The 19,348-nt window shown below is 44.1% G+C and overlaps 1 protein-coding gene across 3 annotated transcripts in view; it reads right to left on the reverse strand.

Annotated features, from left to right (window-relative positions):
• Positions 1 to 19,348, reverse strand: part of MOCS1 (molybdenum cofactor synthesis 1) — a 124,219-nt gene that overhangs the window by 47,401 nt on the left and 57,470 nt on the right. For all 3 annotated transcript variants that reach the window (XR_003941399.1, XM_030195777.1, XM_030195778.1), the window contains exon 4: positions 11,451 to 11,615. Coding sequence is in view for 2 of the 3 variants with exons in the window: in XM_030195777.1 (XP_030051637.1) it covers positions 11,451 to 11,615 (165 nt within the window). In the remaining variant the exon portion in view is untranslated. The remainder of the gene's footprint in view (positions 1 to 11,450; positions 11,616 to 19,348) is intronic.

Raw genomic sequence — 19,348 nt, forward strand, 5'->3', positions numbered from 1 at the left:
ATTCCTCCTCTCCTCTAGGGTATACATATTCAGGTCTACCAGTCTCTTCTCATACATCTTTTGGTACAAGCCCCAAAACATTTTTGTCACCTTCCTCTGGAACACCAAATTTTTTACATCCTTAGCAAGATACGGCTTCCAAAACTGAACACAATACTCCAAGTGGGGCCTCATCAAAGACTTGTACAGGGGCATTAACACCTCCTTTTTTCTGCTGGTTACGCCTCTCTCTATACAGCCTAGCATCCTCTTGGCTACGGCCACCGCCTTGTCACACTGTTCCATTGCCATCAGATATTCAGATATCACCTCAAGGTCCCTCTTCCTATCTGTTCATATCAGTCTCTCACCTCTCTACTCTCTGTTCATCACTCTGCACTTCTTTGCATTGAATTTTAATTGCCAAACATTAGACCATTCTTCTAATTTTTGCAGATCTTTTTTCATGTTTTCCACTCCCTCTGGGGTGTCCATTCTGTTACAAATCTCGATATCGTCCTCAAAAAGGCAAACCTTACCTTCTAACCCTTTGGCAATATTGCTCTCAAATATACTGAACAGAATCTGCTCCAGCACCGATCCTCGAGGCACTCCACTATTCACCTTACCTTCCTCCTAGTGAATTCCATTAGCCACCACCCTATGGCAAAGTATGTGCACATTAGTGGCCAAGCAAGGTAGTAACAAGGTTGAGTGCAGCTTTAACTCGTGCTGCATACATGGCTACATATTACATTCAAATGAATGCACAAAAGGCCATTGAGTATGCCACGGAAATGTAGAAAAGGGAAATATTAGCCTCCGACATGCAGTTACCACTAGAATTTTTCCATCAGGTCCAGGGCAGCGTAGCTTGACCTGACACCCCTTCCCCAACAGCTTTCTTCACCACACCCCCATCCCTACTCCTACCCTCCCCCCCATACTTAAAAAAAAGCCCATTCCCTGATGTCTAGTGGCACCCCAGAGATCATACCTTAAAGGAGGCAGGAGTGATGATCTTTCCATCTCTGACCAACTATGACAGATTGAACCTGCCTCATGCATCCTAGGATACGCTGTGTGGTGCTAGGCATTGACATTTTCCACAATGGGGCACTGGAGGAAGAGCATCACTCCTGCCTCATTTAAGGTATGCACTGTGGGGATGGGGGGGATGATCAGGAGAATTCAAAGGTTAGGTGGGTGAGGGGTGCCACTAGACACCAGGGAATGTTTGTCGGGGGAAGGATGAGGAGTCATACTGGGCAGGAGTGACCTAGACAACAGGGTTGTTTTTTGTCGGGGGAGGGAAGAGGGGTCATACTGGGCAGGGGTGACCTAGACACCAGGGAATGTTTTTTGTCGGCGGAGGGAAGAGGGGTCATACTGGGCACCCCTGACAACAGGGTTGTTTTTTTAAGTAGTAGAGAGAGGGTGGGGGTGGGTCAAGTGAAGTCCCAGGAGTTTTTTGGTTTTTTTTTTTTTTTTTTTAACTAAGCGTGGGCGGGGGCCACACTAGACACCATAAATTGGGAATTCAATTTAGTGAGGGAGGCAAGTAGGCAGACAGGTGCCAGACGCATTTTTTAAAGCCACCCTTCCTGTCAGCGCATGAGCCAATCACTATTCCCAAGCCGTCAGGAAGAGTAACATTTAGAAAATAAGTTGTGAATTACTGCTGTGATTTTAATGCAGCAGTAGTCTGCATGCTGCGGTATTCTGAGGTTGCTAATTCTGTGGTAAAGCCGAGCACTGAGCCAGCTCTACCGCAAGGCTTTTCCACATCAGCCCCACAGTAAGAGGATAATTTTATAAAGGAGCGTCTAGTTAAAACATCATTATAAAATAGGCTTGACATAGGGACTTTAAAAGACAAATAAGTACCTACTTGTCTTTGTAAAGTGCTAGTGTTAAGTGGCAGGTGGGTCATTCCATGCCAAGTGGTCTAACATTAAAAAAAATTCCCACCATCATGTTCTCCAATTTTGTTCAAATTTTATCTGTTGCGCGAGTCAGGTTGTAAACGAAGTTTCCCAAATTTTGAGGTCTCTAACTGCAATAGTTGCAGATCTAGACCCCCTTTTCTGAAAGGTTGTCAGTCCATGAGCGCACGACATTGACCAAAATGCCATTTTGGGGGTCTAATAAAATCCAAACACATTTATAAGAATGGCTAAAAAATTCAAATCCTGTACAGTTTTTGATGCTAAATCCGATGAAATACATTTTAACATTATGGATGCAAAATCCAGTCAAACAAGTTGACTCAAAGTGTGCATCAAAAGTGGTCGCGACTCATCAGAACATATTTGGACCAATATTCAGACTGCAACAACTTCCATGCAAACAAAGATACGGACTTGAAATTTTGAACAAGCATTATGCTTGTGCTGGACATAATACTGCCAGATTTCCAACTAACCAGCATGTAGAACCGCCCTGCAGGGTCTCTTCAAAGTTGGCACTGTCAGCGCAAATGGTAAATTGTACCAAAGTTCAAAGCCAATTATTAAAAAAGAGTCTGCCTGAATCAGCTTGTGAACAGTATCATCTGAAAGAGAAAATTGTGCTCTACAACACTGATATGTTTTTGTTTTGCAATGCCACAATTAAGTAGCCATTTACTCAGGTCAAAGTATGTTATATTTAGTACGCTCGATGCGCTGTTTCTTCATTTCTAGGAAATTGAGTCTTAATAGTCGCTTACAAGTATAGATATAATTATTTATTCATTCAAATTTTATTTGTTGATTGTCCATTCATTTATTGTGTGTGTTTATCATCTGTTGTACCATTTAATTATAGATGTCAGAAGACAAGAAAAATGAAGAATCCTTGGCTCCCTGTTCAATTGGGAAAAATGCTGGTACATCAAAGTGCCACGTAATCTTCTATGCTAAGAAGGCAGGATTCAAACCTATGGTGATGGGGATGCTGGTTTCAATGTGATAATCAGTAATGGCTCAGCCATCATGGACCAACACAATACATCGCGCACACAAAATATAACATACTTTGACCTGAGTAAATGGCTACTTAATTAATGGTGGCATTGCAAAACAAAAACATATCAGTGTTGTAGAGCACAATTTTCTCTTTCAGATGATACTGTTCACAAGCTGATTCAGGCAGACTCTTTATTAATAATTGGCTTTGAACTTTGGTACATTTTACCATTTGCGCTGACAGTGCCAACTTTGAAGAGATCCTGCAGGGCGGTTATACATGCTGGTTAGTTGCAAATCTGGCAGTATTATGTCCAGCACAAGCATAATGCTTGTTCAAAATTTCAAGTCCGTATCTTTGTTTGCATGGAAGTTGTTGCAGTCTGAATATTGGTCCAAATATGTTCCGATGAGTCGCGACCACTTTTGATGCACACTTTGAGTCAACCTGTTTGACTGGATTTTGCATCCATAATGTACAGGATTTGAATTTTTTAGCCATTCTTATAAATGTGTTTGGATTTTATTAGACCCCAAAAATGGCATTTTGGTCAATGTCGCGCGCTCATGGACTGAAATCTTTCAGAAAAGGGGGTCTAGATCTGCAACTATTGCAGTTAGAGACCTCAAAATTTTGGGAAACTTTGTTTAACACCTGACTCGCGCAACAGATAAAATTTAAACAAAATTGGAGACATGTTGGTGGGAAGGTTTAGACCACTTGGCATGGAATGACCCAGGTGCAGATATTTACACCAGGTCTACAGCTGGCGTAAATGTTCATGCTATTATTCCTCAAGTACATGAATTATAGTATTTTATGATTTACATATAAACTCCACTCCTGTGCACATCCACCAGCAAAGTACACACTGAGGCGTATTTTCAAAGCAATTAGACTTACAAATCTACATAGGAACCTATTAAGTCTAAGAGCTTTGAAAATGAACCCCACTATCAATTCAAAGCAGTTACTTTTGCGCCAGTTGGTTTTATTTCTAAGAGATCATTTACATGGGTATGTGGCCACATCTGCTCATACACAGTTAAAATATCCAAAAGTCAGTGTGTACTTTACTGCTTCAAGTATGCACCATCTTATAAAATCAAGCTCCAAAAGTCAAAAAGTGAAGCCATCCAATCTCACGTGGGTGATGTCATCCACGGCGACCGGTACAGAGCTTAAATAAAGCTAATACAACTTTAAGAGTATGCACAGCATCCCCAACGTGCATACGCAAGTGCCTTCCTGCCCGCACTAAAACAACATAGCATGGAATCAACTCCAAGGGGAGGTGGGAGGGTATGCAGGGGGGCGGGAACTAGGGGTAAGAATATGGAGAACACCTTCATTGTCCCTGAACCTCTGCTTATATAAATTCCATGCAGTGAGAAGCATCTAAACAAGGTGCTCCGAGGCAAACTTCCACCACTAGTTCCTGCTTATATACAGTATTTCTGAAAATAAAGGTCTTCATACTCTAGCTCAGGAATACTACCCTTTGTATGGGGTTACAGCACCATCTGGTGGACACAGGAAAGATTAATTTCAGTATGTGCCTGTGAGGAAGCCTTATTGCATTTTATACTGCAGTCAAGGCCCCAAGTTATACAACTTCAGGGTAGATCCTACAGTATAATTAGAAACTTCTGCCACTAATGTGTGTTAGAATTAAGAGAATCTAGCCCAGTACCCTGCTTCCAGCAATGGCCAATCCCGGGATTGGTTTGACCTGGATCGGCCATTGCTGGAAGCAGGATACTGGGCTAGATGGACCATTGGACCAGTATAGCTATTCTTATGTTCATTTGCAGTTTACATGATCACGTGCCCTTGTCAAAACTTACAAATGGGCAGAACCAAGCGGGCTGTCAGAACGAGATTGATAGAACACAGAAATTGTCTAAGGATCTGGACACAGACAGCCCCACTGCATTACAAGTTTCAACATTATTTTCCTCATTTGCAATGGCACCACAGCTTGACAAAGCTGGTGATGATGAGGCTCTTTTAGCTATCCGTAAACAATAATGGATATTTAAAATAGGTACAAGTACAATCCAAAAGACTTATTGAATTGGCTGAATGGCATTCAATTATATGACTTTGAAGTTCTGTTCATATTTTATGAATCAAAAAAGTTGGCGATAAATGATGTGACGTGCATCAACACTTACAGACTCACGAGGTAAATCCCTGTCTGTGCTGAAGAGATACCATTTTTTGATGGATAAACCAAACAGAGGTATGTCTGGCCAATTTATGGGTGAGAACTTAAATGCCAGCTTGTACTTATACATAGGACCCCTTTCACCAAGCTGCAGCAAAAGGAGTCAGCACATGTCTTTGATGCGTGCCGAGGCACTCTTTTGCCACAGCTTGTTAAAAGGTAGGTCTTTTTTTTTTTTTTTTAAGGAAATGGCCATTTTGGGGGGGGGGGGGGGGGGGAAGAGAGGAGCCCTTACCACCACCCACTGAGGTGGCGGTAAGGGCTCCTGTGGTAACTGGGCAGTTTGTGGCACTGTCTGATTACCGCTGGGTACACACCAGCACTACAAAAAATATATATATTTTTGTAGCACCGGATATGACGGCAAGCTGGGGGTGTGAACTACTGCCGGGCTGCTGCGGTAGCCCAGAGGTACTTTCTTTTTAGCGAGTAGTAAGCCCGCGTTGGGCTTACTGCTGCATTGTAAAAGGGGCCTATAAGGTGAAATTAGATCTTACCTGCTAATTTTCTTTCCTGTAGACCCTCCAAGACCAGTCAAGACGTGTGGGTTATGTACTCCTACCAGCAGAGGGAGACTGAGAAAACACTGAGCTTTGGATACTGTATATATAACCTGTGCAGCACCCCCCCTAGCCAGCATAACACTAACAAAGCAGAGAAAAACAAAACAACAACAAACCAGAACCCTGTACGTGGTCACTGCATAATTCCAAGATTTTTTTTGTGCTTCCACAGGCGGGTCACAAACTAAGCCACACCTGTATCAGACCCAAGCCAGTAACAGAAGCTGGCCCCCAAGAGTCTGAAATTATCTGAACAACAATCATCAGCTGCCGAGAGAAAACAAATACACTGAAAGAATACCTCCTGGCCTAAAGAATATACCGGGCAGGCCCTTGACCGGTCTGGAGGGTCTACAGGAAAGGAAATTAGCAAGTAAGAACTAGTTTTACCTTCCTCAGTGACCCTCCAGACCGGTCAAGACGCATGGGACATACCAAAGCACTAATTATCTACGGGTGGGACCCTCTAAGGCCAGAAGTCAAGACTGCTACACCAAAACTCGCTTCTTCCTTTGCATGAACATCAATTCTATAATGTTTAACAAATGAATGCAAAGAGGACCAGACTGCCGCCCGACAAATATCTAGCGGAGGGATCATACTATTTTCCGCCCAAGAGGCCGCCACTCCCCTAGTGGAATGAGCTGAAAAAACCTTAGGTACTTCACGACCCTTCAATAAGTAAGCAGATGCAATCGCTTCCTTCAACCACCGGGCTATAGTTGCCTTGGAAGCAGCAGCTCCCTTTTTAGGACCGCCATGAAGAACGAACAACCGATCTGAGGCTCTGAACTCCTGAGTTCTAGACAGATAACGCAACACTCGCTTCACATCTAACTTTGCAAGACCACACTGCTCCAAATCTCCCGCCAAGTTCCCTAAAACTGGCAAAGAAATGATCTGATTCACATGGAACTCGGAGACCACCTTTTTTTTGTTGCTGTTACATTTGTACCCCACGCTTTCCCACTTGGGCAAAAAGGAGGGTACTGGCCACAAAGAAACCTTCTCCTTGGAAAAGGACAAAAAAGGCGCCCTACAAGACAAAGCATGAAGTTCTGAAACCCTCCGCGCTGACATAATAGCCACCAAAAACACCGCTTTTAAGGACAGATCCTTGTCAGAAGCCGAAACCAAAGATTCAAAAGGAGGCCGGATCAAAGCCTCTAAAACAAGATTCAAGTCCCATTGAGGAACCGACGACGAGGAAGCTGAAGCAATTTAACGCCCTTCAAAAAACGAAACACATCCAGTGCAGAAGCTAACGACCTCCCCTGCACCTTTCCACGAAAACATGACAAGGCCGCCACTTGTACTTTCAAAGTAGACAAGGCCAAACCCAAATTCCAACACGTCTGCAACCGAAGAACGCAAAGGTCCCAAATTCCGATCTTGACACCAGTGCTCAAAACGCCTCCAGACCCGGACGTATGCCAAAGAAGTGGACTGCTTGCGGGAGCTTAACATTGTAGCAATAACTCTGGAAGAAAAGCCTTTCTTCTTCAACTTGTGCCTTTCAAGAGCCAAGCCATACGCGAGAACGGAGACGGGTCTGGCAAGACGATCGGACCTTGACACAACAACACTGTCTCTTGTCAACGGAATAGGCTTTGCTACCGCCAGACGCACCAAGTCTCCGTACCACGGATGACGCGGCCAATTTGGAGCTATCAGAATCACCCGCCCCGCGTGACATTCGATGCGCTGGACTATTCTCCCAACTAACGGCCACGGAGGGAAAACATACAGTAACTCCTGAGGCCAGGGCAGCAGAAGAGCGTCGATTCCTTCCGCCCGAGGATCCCTTCTGCGACTGAAGAACTGCTGTACTTGCGCATTGCGTGATGTTGCCATGAGATCCATCACTGGTAGCCCCCATACTGACACAATGTGATTGAAAACCGAGCGATGTAGAGCCCCATTCCCCGGGGTCTAGAGTATGTCTGCTCAGATAGTCTGCATCCACGATGTCTACCCCGGCTACATGTGCCGCCGAAAGAGCCTGAAGATGAATTTCTGCCCATTGGCACAACTGCGCCGCCTGCTCCGCGACCGGCCGACTCGTCGTGCCCCCTTGCCGGTTGACGTAAGCTATGGCCGTGGCATTGTTGCAGAGCACTCTGACTGCTTTGCCTAGAAGCAGAGTCTGGAAAAACTGAAGAGCCAAGCGAATGGCCCGAGTCTCCAACCGGTTGATGGACCACTGTGCTTCTTCCGGAGACAACCGGCCTTGCGCTACCTGACCGAGACAATGAGGCCCCCAGCCTGTCAGACTGGTGTCTGTGACGAGAACTACCCACTCTGGAGATTCCAACGGCAGTCCCTTTTCCAGGTTGCGAGTGTTGAGCCACCAGTGGAGGCTGAGACGAGGGACTGCAGTCAGAGGCAAACGCATCTCCAATTCTTGCGATTGAGGAGACCAACGACTGAGCAGAGCTGCCTGAAACTGCCGCATGTGCGCCCTGGCCCAGGGAACTACCTCTATAGTCGCCGCCATCATCCCCAGAACCTGAAGGTATGCCTGTGCCGTCGGCAAAGTCTCCACAAGAAACCGACGAATCTGATCTTGCAACTTAAGAATCCGAAGGGACGGTAAAAACACTCGACCGTTGTCTGTATCGAAGCGCACCCTCAGATACTTCAGAGACTGTGATGGAACGAGATGACTCTTGCTGAGATTCACTACCCAACCAAGGGACTCCAGAAAATGTACCACTTGAGCTGTAGCCGCTTTGCTGTCCGCCTTGGCCCGAATCAATCGTCTAGATACAGATGCACCAGAACACTCTGTCTGCGCAACGCCGCCGCTACCACTACCTCATGGTAGTGAAAAGGTGCGGGGAGCTGTTGCAAGACCGAAGGGCAGGGCACAAAATTGAAATTGCTTCCCTAAAACCGCAAAGCAAAGAAAACGCTGATGCGACGGACGAATGGGAATGTGTAGATAAGCCTCTGTCAAATCCAGGGAAGTTAGGAACTCCCCACTCCGAACAGCGACAATGACTGACCGCAACGTCTCCATGCGAAAGGAAGGAACTTTTAGCACTGCGTTGACCCTCTTTAGATCTAAAATAGGCTGAAAGGAACCTTCCTTTTTCTTCACCACAAAATAGATCGAATAACAACCCGAGCGTTGCTGACCTGGAGAAACCAAAATCACTGCTCCCAGATTGAGAAGATGCTGCAAAGTATCCCGCACTGCCGCCCTCTTGACCCACGAATGACAGGGGGACTCCAGCAAGACTTCGGGAACTGAACTTTCGAACTCCAGCGCACACCCGTCTCGAACCACCTCGAAAACCCACTGATCTGAAGTGATCTGGGTCTAGCTCTGGTAAAACTGACTCAGCCGCGTATGGACGTACCTCTGGGCCCTGCTTTGGGACAAAATTCAGGAAGACGAGGGACTTTAGCATCACTAAGACCTCGCACCAAGTTGTCCAATCCTCCCCAAAGAGCATAGACCCCTTAAAAAGGGAGAGAACACAATTTAGCCTTAGAAGCCGCATCCGCGACCCATCCTCGCAACCAGAGGGCCCTACACGCTCCAACTATCATAGCCATATTCTTGGCTGACGCCCGCAACAAGTCGTACAGGGCATCAGACAGAAAGGATGAACCCATCTCCAATTTAGCTAACTCCTGAACCCCAGAAGTGCCGACATCTACTGAATCATCAAGAAGCTTCTCGGCCCAGCGAAAGCAAGCTCGATCTATCAAACCCACACAAACCGAAGCCTGTAGGGCTAGAGCCGACACCTCAAAACTACGCTTGAGGAAAGATTCCAACCTCCTGTCCTGGGGGTTACGGAGTGCGGTCCCGCCGTCTACAGGAATAGCCGTAGCCTTAGTAACCGCCGTCACCACTGCATCTACCGTGGGAGCCTTAAAGGAGTCTCTATTCTCCTGCAGCAGAGGATAAAATCTCGCCATTACCTTAGAAACCTTACATGGTGAATCCGGCGAACTCCACTCCTGAAAAATCATATCCCTGAGATCCTTATTCATGGGAAAGGACCGCGCTTTGTGCTGAATGCCCTTCACCAATGGGTCCACCTGTCTAGCCTCCCCCATGGGAGTTTCTGCCTGTTCAAAACTAAGAGTGGATGTCACCTGATCTATAAGCTCCACAAGCTCATCCCTATGAAAAATTCTGACTACTGAGGGATCCTCACCAGGAACTAAACAGTCTGGGTCCTGAGAGCCCTCCAAACCCTCAGATTCACCAAAATCACTGAGAAGCCCTTCAGAGCCCATAGGAGAAAAACAATCCCCGTCATCAGCCCACTCTAAATGGGGATTTTTAGCAAGCATGGGACTGACCCCTTCCTCTAATTGGGGGGGGGGGGGGGTCCCGATTTCCAGGCTTGATAAAGCGTCCATACAAAATCCGGAGGGAAACCAACCCCTACTGGACCCACATTAGCCACCTTCTGGGCCAAAATGGGGGAAACAGGCCCAAAAACAGCCGGTTCTGCTGACCGCGCCGGATTCAAAATGGTGCCATTCCCGCCGAAACTGCAACCGCCGCCATCACTCCCACTTGCGATCCCGAAGCTAAAGGGACCGCAGACACCGCTGGCACTTCCGCGGACATCGGAGGAGCCGCGGACAGCTGTTTCGGCTCCCCGCAGAGACGACACTGACTACCCGGCGTCTCTAACCCACGTGGGAACACGCACGGCAACGGAGGAGCTTGCCTGTCATAGCTGAAATGCAGGGAGAAACAAAACACTGATTTGCTCAGACGGCGACCTGCCTCCGCTAAGAACAATAATCGCACTGCTCTCCCTCCCAGGCAAAGGAACTTGAACACTTAGTTCGTTCCGAGAAATAATTAATTATTCTGGTAAAGAAACAGAGCACAAACCTGGCAGCTGCTGACTAAGGCACTCAAGGCTCCAGTACTAGGAAAGTAGCCGAGGCACAAAGCTGCCACAAACGGAGAGCAAGAGAGCAGCACAAGGGGAGGGACCCGACTAGCAGGCCCCACCGGACCCAGACCCCCGAAGCACCAACTTTTTTTTTTTTTTAACACACGTACAGGGGACTGAAATAACAGAGAATATCAAATCAAAACGACAAATTCCCTTTTCTTATCAGTAAAACTACCTCACCAGACTATTGAAGACTGCACAGGCTGTACATCTACCTCTGCTGAGACTGAGAAAATACTAGCTAGTGGGGGTGCTGCACAGGTTATATATACAGTATCCAAAGCTCAGTGTTTTCTCAGTCTCCCTCTGCTGGTAGGAGTACATAACCCACGCATCTTGGACCGGTCTGGAGGGTCGCTAAGGAAATCTGATTTTTAGCTGAAATGGAAATGCTCATCCCCAACACAGTCTGATTACGAAAATGGCACCAAGTTGGATGAATGAGCAGATTCTTGATGTCAGAGTGAACAGATTGTCGTTACACTGCTAATGGTTAGTACAGAGGGCTGACAACCTGGGGAAGTGGGTAAAGTGGCAACAAAGGGTGAAGTGACTTGCCCAAGCTCATAAAAAGCCTCAATGAGGAAAGTGGAATTTGAACCTTGGCTTCACTACTCTATTCCTGCATGAATGTGTGCCAAATCTTGGTTTTCTAGTTGTTTCCCTAGGACTGACATTAGAGAGGTTGGATAGGGAACTTATTGTAAGAATGTGATCAACTCTGTTCTGTGCTTTGGAGTCCTTAGTTGAAGAAATGCAACAAAGCTAAATAAAGGAAAGAAGATCCTTCACCTTTTCGTCGCGCAATGAACTCAAACTTGGCTGGTATCAGTGTGTCTAAGCTGATGTTGAGACCATCTAACCCAGCCTCCTTCAGTCGTGGCAGCTGCCTTGCTAGATTAATGCCATTGGTTGTGATGGCGATGGTTTTGAGCCCTTCCAGCTTCCGCAGTTCAGCTGAGAAAAAAAAGAGCAAAAGGACACCCATTATAAATCACAGAAATAAAACTGGGAATGTAAGAAGATCCTGTGACAGCATAGGGCTCAGATTCAGGCGTCTCTTATAGCCCCCTCCCTTTTTAAATTTTTATTTACATCAGGGATTCCAAAATTCCTCCAGGATTTGCTTGTCAGGGATAACATTCATTTATCACATGATCCCAAACACCCTTTACAAAACATTTTTTAAAATTATTATACAGTTATTACACAGTTTATATACTGCGCTATCCTTGGTACTAGGCGGTTTACAAAACAAAACACACAATAAAATCACATCAAAACAAATCTAAAACTATGGGAGAGAAGGGGCTGGATGGTTTGAAGTTACTACATGGGACATGTGTTCCTCTCCTAACGAGCACCACTGCCTTCCCTCCCATCATCACTCTTCTCCATGCCACATCCTTGCCAACTCCTATCCCTATTTAACTTAGGTGCAGTTCTTTCTCTCCTCCTTCATATAGCTTCTTGCTCTCCCCATATGCCCCTTTTTACTCCCTCCTTCCCTATAACCATTTGACTTTCTTCAAAGACACTGACTGACTGAAGACACTATCTTGTCCTCTTGGGCCCCAACTGAGGGCATAGATAATGCTGCCTCTCGCCAATTCACATACTCCAGATTAAATCTTAAGATTTACAATAATCACCAAACAACAATTTGCAAGTCTGTGGCCCAGATACCAAGTTGATGCTATGACATTTGATCACACAAAAATACATTGACACTAAGATATTTTCCATGTCTAAACAATTCAAGGTTTTTTTTTTTTTCATGGCAAACAAGGCCACCTGCACTGACTACCGATATGTGTTTTGTTCACATAAATATTTTCAAAGCATTTCAATTAATCAAAATGAAGAAAATAAAATCCCAGCTGTATGGATTTGGAAATCACTTTTTAAACCACCAAGCTATAGTTGAGTAGATCCCAGAGATGAAGATTCATTAGTGTGCTTAAAGTGTCACTGTGCATTAATTTGACTTAACACACACCAACTAATTAATTAATGTACACCAAGTTGAAGAAGGCATTTTAAAAAGCTATAACATAGTAACATAGTAGATGACGGCAGAAAAAGACCTGCACGATCCATCCAGTCTGCCCAACAAGAGAAACTCATATGTGCTACTTTTTGTGTATACCTTACCTTGATTTGTATCTGTCATGTTCAGGGCACAGACCGTATAAGTCTGCCCAGCACTATCCCCGCCTTCCAACCACCAGCCCCGCCACTCAATCTCAGCTAAGCTTCTGAGGATCCATTCCCTCGGAACAGGATTCCTTTATGTTCAACCCACGCATGTTTGAATTCCGCTACCGTTTTCCTCTCCACCACTTCCCGTGGGAGAGCATTCCAAGCATCCACCACTCTCTCCATGAAAAAAATACTTCCTGACATTTTTCTTGAGTGTGCCCCCATTCAATCTCATATCATGCCCTCTAGTTCTACCGCCTTCCCATCTCCAGAAAAGGTTTGTTTGCAGATTAATACCTTTCAGATACTTGAACGTCTATTATATCACCCCTGTTTCTCCTTTCCTCCAGGGTATACATGTTCATGTCAGCAAGTCTCTTCTCATACGTCTTGTAATGCAAATCCCATATCATTCTCGTAGCTTTTCTTTGCATCGCTTCAATTTTTTTTACATCCTTAGCAAGATATGGCCTCCAGAACTGAACACAATACTCCAGGTGGGGCCTCACTAACGACTTATACAGGGGCATTAAAACCTCTTTTCTTCTGCTGGTCACTCCTCTCTCTATACAGCCTAACAACCTTCTACTTACGGCCTCCGCCTTGTCACACTGTTTCGTCGCCTTCAGATCCTCAGATATTATCACCCCAAGATCCCTCTCCCCGTCGGTACCTATCAGACTCTCACCGCCTAACACATACATCTCCCGTGGATTTCTACTCCGTAATTGCATCACTTTGCCAAACCTTAGACCATTCTTCTAGCTTCCGCAGATCCTTCTTCATGTTTTCCACTCCCTCCCGGGTGTCCACTCTGTTACAAATCTTAGTATCATCCGCAAAAAGGCAAACTTTACTTTCTAACCCTTCAGCAATGTCACTCACAAAAATATTGAACAGAATCGGTCCCAGCACCGATCCCTGAGGCACTCCACTACTCACCTTTCCCTCCTCCGAGCGAATTCCATTTACCACCACCCTCTGGCATCTGTCCGTCAACCAGTTCCTAATCCAGTTCACCACTTTGGGTCCTATCTTCAGCCCATCCAGTTTGTTCAAGAGCCTCCTGTGGGGAACCGTGTCAAAAGCTTTGCTGAAATCTAGGTAGATTACGTCTATAGCACATCCCTGACTTAATTCTCCGGTCACCCAGTCAAAGAATTCAATGAGGTTCGTTTGGCACGATTTACCTTTGGTAAAACCATGTTGTCTCGGGTCGTGCAACTTATTGGCTTCCAGGAAATTCACTATCCTTTCCTTCAGCATCGCTTCCATTACTTTTCCAATATTGGAAGTGAGGCTTACCGGCCTGTAGTTTCCAGCTTCTTCCCTATCACCACTTTTGTGAAGAGGGACCACATCCGCTCTTCTCCAATCCCAAGGAACCTCTCCCGTTTCCAATGATTTATTAAACAAATCTTTTAAGAGGACCCACCAGAACCTCTCTCTGAGCTCCTTCAATATCCTGGGGTGGATCCCGTCTGGTCCCACGGCTTTGTCCACCTTTAGCTTTTCAAGTTGTTTATACACACTCTCTTCCATGAACGGTGCTATATCTACTCCATTTTCATTTGTACTTTTGCCAGTCCATCGCGGTCCTTCTCCAGGATTTTCTTCTGTGAGAACAGAAGAAAAGTATCTATTTAACAAATTTGCTTTTTCTTCATCATTATCTACATAGCGGTTTGCAGCATCTTTCAGTCTTACAATTCCCTTGTCTTCCTCCTTTCACTAATATACCTGAAGAAATTTTTGTCACCCCTCCTTACATTTCTAGCCATTTTTACTTCTGCTTGCGCTTTCGCCAGACGTATTTAAAAATTTCCAGCAAAATAACTGTGTGAAATGAACCAAAAAACACACCTAAAAATCAGGAAAGGGCAATGAACCAAAAGCAAGCCAACATTTTTGGCCAGTGAACATGACGAACAGTCACCAGCAGAGGTGCTAAAACTTAAAACAGTGAGAGGATCCAATACGTGAATGAAAGCGACTCAAACAGAAGAGTCAGCAGGATGGGCGCCACACGATTCTGAACAGATAAGCTATCTATTCAAAATTATTCCTATATGGAGTTGATTGATATATAATTTTAAATTGGTAAGTTATCCATTTAAAATTATACTTGTATACTTGTTAAATCTGCAGCCAGTTAACCATATAAGACTGTGAACGTGAGAATTTTGCTGGTCTCTGATTAACGTGCCTAATCCCGCCCTACTCTGGCCTCATACACTTTGGCCATATGGCGATATATATAGTCAAAAATCCGTGCATCCCCTGGCAGGTAAAAATGAAAAAAAAAAACCCCAGCATTTATGTGCTGAGCACCTAATGCTTACTGTTAAGTGCTTTTGAACATTACCCTCTATAATGTCACAGTACCAGAAAAACACTACGGGGGTATTTTACTAAGCAGTGGTACCGTTTTTAGTTCGTGGTAAACGCCGAGATGCCCATTTTATTCCTATGGTCATCTCAGCCATTACGCCAGCTGATTTCTACTGTGAGCTAAAACCGCTACCGCCACTTAGTAAAAGACGCTCTGTAATAGTTATTCTCAGAAGACAGAAATTCACTAGTCACGTATCTGAATTACGTCGCTGTGCTAAGAGTCAAACAAATTCTACCCGAGTCTACTGGAAATTATGAAAGCCTTTCACTCTCCATATGCTACAGCTCCCATGCTACCTGTTCAGTTCCATAAAATATGTATTTTTAAAGCTAATTTTTATTTACTCAGACAAAAACAATGTCATCATTTAGGGGGAAATGCACAGAACTCCAGTGCTAACAGCACCAGAAAACAATGACTGAACACAAAGTTGGAATTACCAAGCAATGCTCAACATTAATAGCATGCAAATTATATGCACGCTGCAAGTGTTGAGAATTGGTCAGTAAAGGGGTTCAAAGTTCCAGGCGCATGTCCAGATCTTGTGTGTATGCCCCAATGATGATTGGACCCCTCCTGACCCCCTCCCTGCAAAACAAATACAATGGTGGTCCAACGGGCCTACTGAACCCTCCGAATGAACACTGGTCGTGGTGGTCTAGTAAAATCCCACCCCCCAGAACCCTCCACAAACCTTTAGTCAGAGGAAGGAATGTCTACTTCTTCCTGCCTCTGGGCCCGCCTTTGTCAAAATGGCGGTGCACAGCCCCTGCCCGTTGAGTGAAAAACTATTTCCTCCTATTTGTTTTAAAAGTATTTCCATGTAACTTCCTTGAGTGTCTCTTTGTACTTTTGGAATGAGTAAAAAATCGATTTACTTCTACTCATTCTACACCACTCAGGATTCTGTAGACCTCAATCATATCTCCCCTCAGACATCTCTTTTCCAAGCTCAAGAGCCATAACCAGTTCCACCCACCAATAGAGAGGTCTCCTAGAGTCCCCAAGACTCTACCTCCAACCAACAGCTCAGCGCCCAGAATTACAGAGCCTCTACGCCCCTGGACGCCACTCCTGATCATCCAACTGTGAGTACTCTACTTATCTCCAAACTGACACCAAAATGAATACAGTCAAGTTACTCCTAGCAATCCATTCCCTATCACTGATTCACTTGACACTATCCATCCCACTCGCAGCAAACAGTATCATACCCATCCTACAAAATCACCAAAGACTGATCACACACTCCACATCTCACCAAATTGAGAACCTCCAAAACGAAAGAATAATACCCACATACGGACAACACCAACAAAATGGAAAGAAAGGTCATAACAAATACAAACTAACAAAGGAACAACTAACAAATATCCACACGTCACCAATCATAGAAGATCCATACCAAAACATTCAAGTGGGCTACATTAACGCTAGATCCGTAGTCAACAAAACAACAACAGACTTGATCACGGCAGAAAACCTTGATCTAATTTTCATTAACGAAACCTGGATCCACGATCAAAAAGATCCCATAATCCTTGATCTATGCCCTCCAGAATACAAAATCACTCACTGGACCAGAAAGGAAAAGAGAGGTGGAGGTATAGGTCTAATCTACCGCTCCCACTTCACCACCAAGGCCACAGCCGAGTCCATAACACCCCAACTTGAAATCGCCTCAATCAGAATCCACAACAAATCCCTATGTGATCAATTGAATTGCGTCCTGTTTTACAGATCACCCGGTAATTGGAACGAAAGCCAGTCCTACTTCACTGACTTCATCTCAAACACCTGTGTAACTAACTCCAACATTCTAATACTAGGTGACATAAACCTCTTCTCACATAAACTGTCCATAGACCAAAACCTACTAATACCAAACATCAAATGAACAGAAACACCTTGGACCGATCACTACAAACTAAACCTATCCCTAAACTGGCGGAAGAAGGGATCACACCGCACATAGGAACATACAACCTACAGCACAAGAGGCCAAATAGACCCAAAAGCATTCTGGCAACAGATATATGATGACTGGACAGCACAAACTGACTCGATACACTACCTCTCTATATGGGACAAAAGATGCAGCAGCGTACTAGATGAAATAGCACCATTAAGAACAAGAAGATCTAGAAGACAAAGCTCAATACCATGGTTCAATGACGAACTAAAAAAACCTCAAATGCAATCCAGGAAACTCGAATGTGCATGGAAAAAAATAAAAGATGAACACACATTCAACGCATGGAAACAAACACAAAGAAAGTACAAATATGCTACACAGTACAAATATGAATAAAGTAAACTCCATAACAAAGAAAATGTTCTATTCAATGTGGAAACTTAAACATATAAAACCTTTCTTCCCGAGGGAAATATTTCGCAATCTAATATAATCAATGGTACTAAGCCATGCAGACTATTGTAGCGGAATCTACGTGGGATGCAAAGAAAAACTCACAAAGAAACTCCATACCACCCAACACAAAGCAGCCAGGCTGATATTCGGTAAAACACGATTCGACAGTGCCAAACCCCTTTGGGAAAAATTGGACTGGCTCCCAATCAAAGAACGTATCACCTTCAAAATCTGCACCCTGGTCCACAAAATTATGGCAAAGTCCCAGGCTACATGACAGACCTCATAGATCTACCAACCAGAAACAGAACCGGATCTTCACGAACATACCTAAACCTCCACTACCCAAACTGCAAAGGACTCAAATACAAAGCAACCTATGCATCCAGCTTCTCCTATATAAGCACACAACTATGGAACGCACTGCCAAAAGCTGCGAAAACAATATATGACCATCTGAATTTCAGGAAACCACTAAAAACCAACCTGTCATAAAGACATACCCTACCGACCCAACATAAATGCCTAATCTCTGCAACACAGCAAAACCAAAGATAGTACTGGACACTATATAACCTTCCTCTCTACAACCCCCATAGAACCAAAACACAAGTACCTTATTCTACCACAACATCACTTTGTTTTTTTTATTTATGAAATTTTTCACAAATTACATTGATGCAATAAACATAAATTTAGGATATTAGAAAAATACAGAAAAAGGAAAAAGAAAGAAATAAAGGCAAATTAACTCAATAAATTTTAGTCCACAATAATTGATCCAAGATCTAGGAAAAATATAATCTTCAAGTAAATTACTGAAATATTTATAATCTATAAAGCAGAAGGAACTTAAATGTACGCAGCCGAGGATACGCGCTAGTGATTAAGGACTACTACAACATCATTCTTTAGGGGATATAAATTCTAATAGTTTCCCTGGGTCAAAAAATATGTAATTTATAGAATTCAAAGAAACATTACATGTACATGGAAATTTAAGAAGAAAAGTCCCCCCTAATTGGAGGACTCTTGCTTTTAACAACAAAAATTTTCTCCTTTTTTGAGTATCTCGTGAGAGATCTGGAAAAATCTGAACTTTTGATCCCAGGAATAGAGAGTTCATGTGGCGAAAATAAAGTCTGAATATATTGTTACGATCTGGTTCCAGAGCGAACGTAACCAGTAATGTCGTTCTTTCAGTTACAACCTCTATGGAATTTTCAAGAAGCTCTGACAGATTTAAGTCAGGTTGAGGAGAAACACAACATCACTTTGTACCTGTCTCCCTACCGGACTGGGCGAACGCCTTCATGGTATTATGTAAGCCACATTGAGCCTGCAAATAGGTGGGAAAATGTGGGATACAAATGTAATAATAATAATAATAATAATAATAACAAACTCCAAACTGCACAAAACACAGCAGCCAGACTCGTATTTGGAAAAACGAAATATGAAAACGCCAAACCCCTAAGAGAAAAACTACATTGGCTTCCACTAAAAGAACGCATTGCGTTCAAGGTCTGCACCTTGGTTCATAAGATCATACACAGTGAAGCTCCAGTGTATATGTCAGGCCTTATACACCTTCCAACCAGGAATTCTACTAGATTATCACGTACGTTCCTGAATCTTCACTACCCCAGCTGCAAAGGACTAAAATATAAATTAACATATGCATCCAGTTTCTCCTACATAAGCATGCAAATATGGAATGAA

The sequence above is a fragment of the Microcaecilia unicolor genome, chromosome 3, assembly GCF_901765095.1.
Source record: "Microcaecilia unicolor chromosome 3, aMicUni1.1, whole genome shotgun sequence".
Taxonomy (NCBI): Eukaryota; Metazoa; Chordata; class Amphibia; order Gymnophiona; family Siphonopidae; genus Microcaecilia; species Microcaecilia unicolor.